The 9756-nt window shown below is 56.4% G+C and overlaps 1 protein-coding gene across 1 annotated transcript in view; it reads left to right on the top strand.

The window, feature by feature from the left end:
- Positions 1-7086, top strand: part of SERPINF2 (serpin peptidase inhibitor, clade F (alpha-2 antiplasmin, pigment epithelium derived factor), member 2) — a 21382-nt gene extending 14296 nt beyond the window's left edge. Inside the window, exons 6-8 of the mRNA XM_011987269.1 lie at positions 138-280; positions 4408-4612; positions 5940-7086. Coding sequence (XP_011842659.1) covers positions 138-280; positions 4408-4612; positions 5940-6352 — 761 coding nt within the window. The 3' untranslated portion in view covers positions 6353-7086. The remainder of the gene's footprint in view (positions 1-137; positions 281-4407; positions 4613-5939) is intronic.
- The last annotated feature ends 2670 nt before the right edge of the window (positions 7087-9756 follow it).

Here is a 9756-nt window from a genome sequence, read left to right as displayed (position 1 = left end):
TGCCCTCTGCCCCAAGCCGGTCCCCGTCGACGTGACCCCTGCCCTCTGCCCCAAGCCGGTCCCCGTCGACGTGACCCCTGCCCTCTGCCCCAAGCTGGTCCCCGTCGACGTGACCCCTGCCCTCTGCTTGGTTTCAGGTTTCTGGAGGAGCAAGTTTGACCCGAGCCTCACCCGGAGAGACTCCTTCCACCTGGACGAGCAGTTCACGGTGCCCGTGGAAATGATGCAAGCCCGCACGTATCCTCTGCGCTGGTTCATGCTGGAGCAGCCCGAGATCCAGGTCACTCTTGGTTGTCCAGCAGGCTGGGCCTGAGGCTGGGAGGCGGGGAAGGCAGTGGACAGGCTGTGGAGCAGGCACAGGGATGGGTGGAGGGTGTCTCGCCTTCTTTGCCGCCATGTCCCCTAGGCAGGCAGTTGCAAAAGGTCCCATGATCCCCCCTCCTACCTGGCAGGAGAACTGAGGTTCCAGGCTCTTTGAGGTTCAGTAATTCAGTGAAAATATAGTGGGCATTTGCTGTGTGCCAGATACTGTTCTAAGCACTAGGGTTTTTTTGGAGCATGTGGGAGGCCAGGTCTCTGCTCTTAGGAGGGAGGATACACAGTGCAACAGTGAATGGACATCAACACAGGAATTCCAGACCGTGGGAAGTGCTGTGGAGGGAGAGCTGAAAAAGAAGGTGATTTTGGCCGGGCCTGGTGGCTCACGCCTGCAATCCCAGCACTTTGGGAGGCCCAGGCGGGTGGATAATACGGTCAGGAGTTCAAGACCAGCCTGGCCAAGATGTGAAACCCTGTTTCTACTAAAAATACAAAAATTATCTGGGCATGGTGGCAGGCGCCGGTAATCCCAGCTACTCCGGAAGCTGAGGCGGGAGAATCACTTGAACGCAGGAGGCGGAGGCTGCAGTGGGCTGAGATTGTGCTACTGCACTCCCGCCTGGGAAACACATTGAGACTCTGATCTGCTCACTTCAGTCTCCCTAAATGCTGGGATTACAGGCGTGAGCCACCATGCCTGGCCTTATTTAGGCATTTTAGAGTGGTAAGGGTGAATTCTGTGAGGAGGGGGCATTGGATTGAGGCTCAGGTGACCATTGGTGATAAGGATTTATTACAAGGACCCATGGACTTTGGGGCAGCACAGGGACCACCCCATGGCCATGTAGCCGCTCAGGGTCTCCGCAGCCCCCAGCCTGGGAGAGTCCACTGGGCCCTCACACCGTGCTCCTTAGAAAGGAGGATCTGATCTGATTGGATTGGATTTCTTAGCATCCTGCGTGAAACATTCCCATTGGACAAACCTCCCTTTTTTTTTTTTTTGAGACAGAGTCTCGCTGTGTCACCCACGCTGGAGTGCAGTGGCTCGATCTCTGCTCATTGCAGCCTCTGCCTCCCGGGTTCAAGCCATTCTCCTACCTCAACCTGCTGAGTAGCTGGGACTACAGGCATGTGCCACCATGCCTGGCTAATTTTGTTTTGTTTTGTTTTGTTTGAGACAGAGTTTTACTCTGTCGCCCAGGCTGGAGTGCAGTAGTGTGATTTCGGCTCACTGCAGCCTCTGCCTCCCAGGTTCAAGCAATTCTCCTGCCTCAGCCTCCCGAGTAGCTGGGACCACAGGCGCCCGCCACCATGCCCGGCTAATTTTTGCATTTTTAGTACAGATGGGGTTTCACCATATTGGCCAGGATAGTCTTCATATCCTGACCTCGTGATCTACCCACCTGGGCCTCCCAAAGTGCTAGGATTATAGGCGTGAGCCACGGCGTCCAGCCAATTTTTGTAATTTTTTTTAGTAGAGACTGGTTTCACCATGTTGGCCAGGCTGGTTTCAAACTCCTGACCGCAAGTGATCCGCCTGCCTCAGCCTCCAAAAGTGCTGGGATTACAGGCGTGAGCCACTGCGCCCAGCTCTGATTGGATAAAATTCTGCGCCAGGCTGTCTCAGGTGTGGCCTCCCTTGCTTCTAGCCAAAATGTGGTCCCCTTGGCCTGGGCATTGATCCCTGGGCCAGACAGCTGTGGCTGAGATGGCCATGTTTGTTAGCTTCACAAGGCAAGTGTGACACAGAGCACAGCCACTTGCACAGGAAGGAGCCGGAAGCCACTTGGGCAGCCCTGCTGGGAGGGGGCTGCAGGCGAGGCTGGCCGGAGTGCGTCCTGGCTTCCCGGCAGCTCACTCTGAAAGGCCAGTCTGATCCACCTCCCCAGAGGTTTCCCTTTCCTGCTTCCCCTTTGCTCCAGGCTGTGTCCTGCACACTCCTCCTTCATCCTTTGTCTCCTTTCCTTGGGCCTCCTCAGCCTTTCTTGTCCTCAGGCCCTCTGCAGACCCAAACAGCCAGAACCCAGGTCTTATCCTCCCACGGGCAGGGGTTCTCCACACAGGCACTCTGCCTGGAACCCAAGGAGTCACAACTGCAGGAGGCCCTCGAGCCCTGTGGTGTCCACACTGCTTTTGCTGCAGAATCCCTTCAAATGAAATCTTAATGGCCGGGTGCGGTGGCTCATGCCTGTAATCCCAGCATTTTGGGAGGCCAAGGCAGGTGGATCACCTGAGGTCTGGAGTTTGAGACCAGCCTGGCCCAACATGGTGAAAGTCCGTCTCTACAAAAAATACAAAAATCGGCCAGGTGAGATGGTGGGCGCCTGTAGTCCCAGCTACGCGGGAGGCTGAGGCAGGAAAATCACTTGAACCTGGGTGGCAGAGGTTACAGTGAGCTGAGATCATGCCATTGCACTCCAGCCTGGGCAATAAGAGTCAAACTGTGTCTCAAAAAAAAAAAAAAAAGAAAAAGAAAAAAGAGGCTGGGTGCGTTGGCTCATGCCTGTAATCCCAGCACTTTGGGAGGCCGAGGCAGGTGGATTACGAGGTCAGGAGATCGAGACCATCCTGACTAACACGGTGAAATCCCGTCTCTACTAAAAATGCCAAAAAAATTAGCCGGGCATAGTGGCGGGTGCCTGTAGTCCCAGCTACTTGGGAGGCTGAGGTGGGGGAATGGCATGAACCTGGGAGGTGGAGGTTGCAGTGAGCTGAGATAGCGCCATTATACACCAGCCTGGGCGAGAAAGCAAGACTCTGTCTCGGAAAAAAAAAAAAAAGAAATCTTAAGCCAAATCACAATATATATACACAGCTGGCAAAGTCACAAGAGGGAGGTGAGGGAGGGTGGGGAGGACATTACTGTGCGGTGACTCACCCACAGAACCCAGGTGTGGTGTGACAGCCAGTGACCCTGTCTGTGGTACATCTGGAGAAGCTGAGACAAGGACAGGCGATGCCTTACGCCAGGTCACAGGGCCAGCTGGTAGCAGGTGAAGACAGAGAAAACCAGCAGGTATTGAGCACTGTCCATGACAGCGACACTGCTGGAAAGTTTTTTTTTTTGAGACGGATTTCACTCTTGTCCACAGGCTGGAGTGCAGTGGCGTGATCTCGGCTCCCTGCAACCTCCGCCTCCCGGGTTCAAGCGATTCTCCTGCCTCAGCCTCTGGAGTAGCTGGGATTACAGGTGCCCGCCACCATGCCCAGCTAGTTGTTGTTTTTTTTTGTTTGTTTTTTGTTTTTTTTTTTTGAGACGGATTTCACTCTTGTCCACAGGCTGGAGTGCAGTGGCGTGATCTCGGCTCCCTGCAACCTCCGCCTCCCGGGTTCAAGCGATTCTCCTGCCTCAGCCTCTGGAGTAGCTGGGATTACAGGTGCCCGCCACCATGCCCAGCTAGTTGTTGTTTTTTTTTGTTTGTTTTTTGTTTTTTTTTTTTGAGACGGAGTGTTGCTCTGTCACCCAGGCTGGAGTGCAGTGGTGCAATCTTGGCTCACTGCAAGCTCCACCTCCCGGGTTCACACCATTCTCCTGCCTCAGCCTCCTGAGTAGCTGGGACTACAGGCGCCCGCCACCTCGCCCGGCTAGTTTTTTGTATTTTTAGTAGAGACGGGGTTTCACCGGGTTAGCCAGGATGGTCTCGATCTCCTGACCTCGGGATCCGCCCGTCTCGGCCTCCCAAAGTGCTGGGATTACAGTCTTGAGCCACCGCGCCCGGCCCAGTTGTTGTATTTTTAGTAGAGATGGGGTTTTGCTATGTTGGTCAGGCTGGTCTGGAACTCCTGACCTCAGGTGAGCCGCCTGCCTCGGCCTCCCAAAGTGCTGGGATGACAGGCGTGAGCCACCGTGCCCGGCCACACTGCTAGAAACTTTGAAAGCATCTCGTTCGGTTACGTGTCCGCCTGCAGTGGGAGAGGTAGTGTGACTCCACCCCTCAGTGAGGACGTGGAGGAGCAGCGGGGTCAGGCACACGCCTGGCAGGATGGCCTGCAGCTCCAGCGTCTGCCTCAGGAGCGTGTGCTGGCCCCCGTCCCCACTTAGCTTCGGGGCTTTCTGGTCCTCATGCTCTTCCCTTCCCTTTTCCGTAGGTGGCTCATTTTCCCTTTAAGAACAACATGAGCTTTGTGGTCCTTGTACCCACCCACTTTGAATGGAACGTGTCCCAGGTACTGGCCAACCTGAGTTGGGACACCCTGCACCCACCTTCGGTGTGGGAGAGGCCCACCAAGGTCCGGCTGCCTAAGCTGTATCTGAAACACCAAATGGACCTGGTGGCCACCCTCAGCCGGCTGGGTAAGGAGGAGGGTGCGGGCCAGCCCCCGAGGTCAGGCTGGGCAGGGCGGGTGAGGAGGAAGTCTCTGGCTGGCAGTGGAGCTGAGTCAGGGCTGCCCTGTGTCCTGTTCTTTTCCAGGGCTTTGAGAAGGGGAGAGGGTTGAATATGAGCCCCTGGACCCTCTGTCCTGGTGCAAGTTGGGGTGGCCCAGAGAATGGGGATCTGCTTTGCTGCCCAAGACCTAGCACTGCAAGGAGAGTCTGGGTAGAGAGCCGGGGGTGGCATGTGAGCCTCGCCGGCTCCCCTGGAACAGGAAGGAGGAGAAGCTGGGGTGTCACACTGTTAAAGAAATGCTGGGTGGGGTGGCTCATGCCCGTAATCCCGGCACGTTGGGAAGCTGAAGCGGGTGGATTGCTTGAGCGCGGGAGTTCGAGACCAGCCTGTGCAACACGGTGAAACTCCGTCTCTACAAAAAATACAAAAATTAGCTGGGTGTGGTGATACTGGGGAGACTGAGGTGGGAGGACCTCTTGAACCCAGGCGGTTGAGGCTGCAGTGAGCTATAATTGTGCCACCGCACTCCAGCCTCAGCAACGGAACTGAGACCATGTCTCAAAAATAAAAATAAAGGCCGGGCACGGTGGCTCACACCCGTAATCCTAGAACTTTGGGAGGCCAAAGCGGGTGGATCACCTGAAGTCAGGAGTTCCAGACCAGCCTGGCCAACATGGTGAAAACCCGTCTCCACTAAAGATACAAAAATTATCCGGCATGGTGGCGCGTGCCTCTAATCCCAGCTACTCGGGAGGCTGAGGCAGGAGAATCGCTTGAACCTGGGAGGAGGAGGTTGCAGTGAGCCAAGGTCGTGCCACTGCACTCCAGCCTGGACGACAGCGTGAGACTCCATCTCAAAAAAAAAATTATAATAACTAAAATAAATAAATAAAGCATCTATCCTTCAGCCATTTGCTAAGCAGCTGCTGTATGCCAGGTACTGCACCAGGCACTGGGAGCCTACCCTGTGCAAACAGCTGAGTCCAGTGGGGTGGGCAGACGAGCAATCACGTACTTACAAGAGCATAAGCGATAAGACAGAGAGGGCTTCTCTCCAGCTCACCCGGGAGAACACTGAAAATGTGCCTAGGCTGGACTTTAGAGCTGGGGATCAGGGAAGGCTTCCTGGAGGAGGTGATGTTTAAGTTGAGACTTGGAAATCAAACAGGAATGAAGCAGGGATCTATGAGTTCAAGGTGTGCCCTGGCCAGGATCTCAGATACCCTCCCAAGCAGCTCCAGGAGCCTGTGGGGCCAAGGGCAGCTCTGACCAGCCATCTCTGGCCCTGGGCAGGTCTGCAGGAGCTGTTCCAGGCCCCAGACCTGCGCGGGATCTCTGAGCAGAGCCTGGTGGTGTCCGGCGTGCAGCATCAGTCCACCCTGGAGCTCAGCGAGGTCGGCGTGGAGGCGGCGGCGGCCACCAGCATCGCCATGTCCCGCATGTCCCTGTCCTCCTTCAGCGTGAACCGCCCCTTCCTCTTCTTCATCTTTGAGGACACCACAGGCCTGCCCCTCTTTGTGGGCAGCGTGAGGAACCCCAACCCCAGCGCACCACGGGAGCTCAAGGAGCAGCAGGATTCCCCTGGAGACAAGGACTTCCTCCACAGCCTGAAAGCCGGCCCCCGCGGAGACAAGCTCTTCAGCCCTGACTTGAAACTTGCGCCCCCCTTGGAGGAGGATTACTCCGAGCTTGGCAGCCCTAAGTGAGGGGCCGTAGCTGTGGCATCCAGAGTCCCTGCCTGGACCAGCCTCTCCACTCATGTGACTCTTTCCAACCTGCTTTGTGGCACTCGGGCAGGGGCCGGGGGGCTGTCTGAGAGAGGCCATTCTTTCCCAACATCTCTTGGGGAGTTTAGGGCGTGGGGGGTGGGTGGTTGGGCAGAGGGCAGGCATCGGGGAGCCGGGAGCCTGACCCTCATCTTTCTTCCAAACGGGCTCAGAGGGTGTCCTGTGCCGGGGCCTGGGCAGGAGGGAAGTGCTTCTAGTTCTGCCAAGAGACAAGTTGGCTGCTCCCCACGTCAGCTGGGACATCCCTACTTTTGTTTACCAGAGAGAAAGGGAGGGGGAGAGGGCCGCCTTTGGACTTGTCCCGGGACACCGAGGCTAGGGCGGGGAGAGACGGACCCTGGTGGTGGCCCCGGAGGGACAGCGTTGTCCTCAGCCCCGCGTGGAACTCGAGTCTGGCACAGCCTGACCGCGGCCTAACCTGCTGAGAGCCCATCAGCCTCCATCCCACCCCCAGGGCCTTGTCATCCCAGGCTTCCCACGGCTCCTCGAGATCCCAACACTGCCAGCATCTCCCTTCCTTCCTCTCTCCTGTCTCCCTCCTCTGCCCGGGAGCTCAGGAGCCGAGGCAGGGAAGGGTCCTATGGGCTCCTTAAGGCTCTTTTGTAAGGTTTTTGTAGTGATTTTTATGCCACCTGAATAAACAGTGAATGGGCCTGGCTGGTTTGATGTCACCGTTCTGGGCATGGGTGGGGACAAGCGAGGATGGTGGGGAAGGAGGGGAGGCGGCTGCAGGGCGGACTGTGCTGAGGAACCGTAGGCCCAGCAGGGCGGCAGCCCACACAGTGCCACGTTTGGCCTCTGGCCGCTCGCCAGGCATTGTTCTCCACATGGTCCCCTCTGACCTCGCCAGCCCTCCCCCGGGACCCCTCCATGCCAGCCTGCCTCTGCTCCTGGCCTCTTCTTCTCTCTATGCCTCAGGCAGCCGGCAACAAGGGCGGCTCAGAATAGCGCCAGCCTCCGGGTTTGGGAGAAGAACTGGCAATTAGGGAGTTTGCGGAGCTTCTAATTACACGCCAGCCCCTCTGCCAGGAGCTGGCGCCCGCCAGCCGGGGGCAGGCTGCCGGGAGTACCCGGCTCCAGCTGGAGACAGTGAGTGCCTGAGGATTTGGGGGAAGCAGGTGGGGAAACCTTGGCACAGGGCTGACACCTTCCTCTGTGCCAGAGCCCAGGAGCTGGGGCAGCGTGGGTGGGCATGCTTCCCTGCTGGGGGTGCAGGGTGTCCACGTGGCAGCGGCCACCTGGAGCCCTAATGTGCAGTGGTTAAGAGCAAGTGCCTGAAGGTCAGAGAGAGGCCTGGCATGGAATCTGGCTTCTTGCAGACAAGCAGTGTGGAGAGACAGATGATCAATCAACAAAGAGAAATACGTTGTATGTCCGAGGATATGCTGCCGGAAGAGCGATGGTGAAAGTGAAGTAGGGAAGGGGCAGGGCTGGGAGGAAAAGCCTTGTGAGAAGCTGAGACGGGAGCAGGGCCTTGAAGGGGATGAAGGAGGGCACTACGGAGGTCCTGGCGAAGCGTGGCCTGGCCGAGGAACGGCATGTGCAGAGGTCCTGCCGAGGAGCTCAAGACAGGCGGGATGGTGGGGCTGGAGTGGAGAGAGTGAGCGGGAGGAGGAGGAGGAGTCAGAGAAGAGCTCAGGACAGATCCTTTAGGCTCTAGGGACACGATAAACACTGTGGTTTTTGTCTTGTCAAGTCTGTCCTTTTTATTTTTTTTGAAAAAGTCTCGCTCTGTAGCCCAGGCTGGAGTGCAGCAGTGTGATCTCGGCTCACTGCAATCTCTGCCTCCTGGGTCCAAACAATTCTCCTGCCTCAGCCTCCCGAGTAGCCAGGATTACAAGTGCCCACTATCGGCCGGGCGCGGTGGCTCAAGCCTGTAATCCTAGCACTTTGGGAGGCCGAGACGGGCGGATCACGAGGTCAGGAGATCGAGACCATCCTGGCTAACATGGTGAAACCCCGTCTCTACTAAAAAATACAAAAAAGTGGCCGGGCGCGGTGGCTCAAGCCTGTAATCCTAGCACTTTGGGAGGCCGAGACGGGCGGATCACGAGGTCAGGAGATCGAGACCATCCTGGCTAACATGGTGAAACCCCGTCTCTACTAAAAAATACAAAAAAGTAGCCGGGCGAGGTGGCGGGCGCCTGTAGTCCCAGCTACTTGGGAGGCTGAGGCAGGAGAATGGCATAAACCTGGGAGGCGGAGCTTGCAGTGAGCTGAGATCCAGCCACTGCACTCCAGCCTGGGTGACAGAGCGAGACTCCATGTCAAAAAAAAAACAAGTGCCTACTATCGCACCCGGCTAATTTTTGTATTTTAGTAGAGACCAGGTTTCACCATGTTGGCCAAGCTGGTCTTGAACTCCTGACCTCAGGTGATCCGCCTGCCTCAGCCTCCCAAAGTGGTGTGAGCCATTACGCCCTGCAATGCTTGTCAAGTCTTTCTCAGCATTCCCCTCCTCTCCACTGCAGCTCCCAGCGCCCCGGCCTGGGCCTCATCTTCACTTCCTGGGATCCCTGACATTGCCTGCTAGGCCCTCCCTGTCTCTGGTCTGGCTGCCTTCACTGTAACCTCCACCCAGCAGGTGCCTCTTCAGCACCTCCTGTCAACCCAGCAGCACACCAAGCCCTGGGGATGCAGCAACGAACAGGCAGATGCTGCACTCCAGCCTGGGTGACAGAGCGAGACTCCACCTCAAAACAAAAAGGACCAGATGCAGAAAACAGGAGACGTACTAGGAATGAAATTGGAGAGATTTTGCGATACTGAGTAACTGTGGGGAGGCCTTTTCCAGGGGCCATTTCGCTGAGAGACAGATGGTATGAAGACCTGACCGTTCAGAAACAGGGGAAGAGGCAGCAGCCCGGGCAAAGGCCTTTGGAGCAGGAAAAATCCTGGATCACTAGAGAAGCAGAAAGATGGCCAGTGTGACCAGCGCATGACAAAGTCAGAGAGAACCAGGAAGATGGAGCTGGAGACGCAGGCGGGGCCGGATCACGAGGGTCCTCGCAGCGGGGTTTGGAGTTTTTCCAAGCAGAAGCGAAGCTGCTGAAGGGGGTTTTCCTTTACAATTTTTAGTTGAAATATAATCTGCAAAGTACACAAGTCTTAACTATTTGTAAGCTTAATGACTGTTTCCATGAACAAAATACTGCTGTGCAACCATCACCGGCTCAAGAAATAGAACCTTCTCCTGACTTCCAGTAACACAGTGGCTCAGCGCAGACACAGAGCTCTTCTGACTTCCCGTAACACAGGGTTTTTTATTTTGTTTTGTTTTGTTTTTAAGAGGCAAGGTCTGTAATCCCAGCACTTTGGGAGGC

The sequence above is a fragment of the Mandrillus leucophaeus genome, unplaced genomic scaffold (genome assembly GCF_000951045.1).
Source record: "Mandrillus leucophaeus isolate KB7577 unplaced genomic scaffold, Mleu.le_1.0 Scaffold306, whole genome shotgun sequence".
NCBI classification, from domain to species: domain Eukaryota; kingdom Metazoa; phylum Chordata; class Mammalia; order Primates; family Cercopithecidae; genus Mandrillus; species Mandrillus leucophaeus.
The sequence above is the reverse complement of the archived record's forward strand: the minus strand, read 5'-3'. Positions and strand labels throughout refer to the sequence as shown.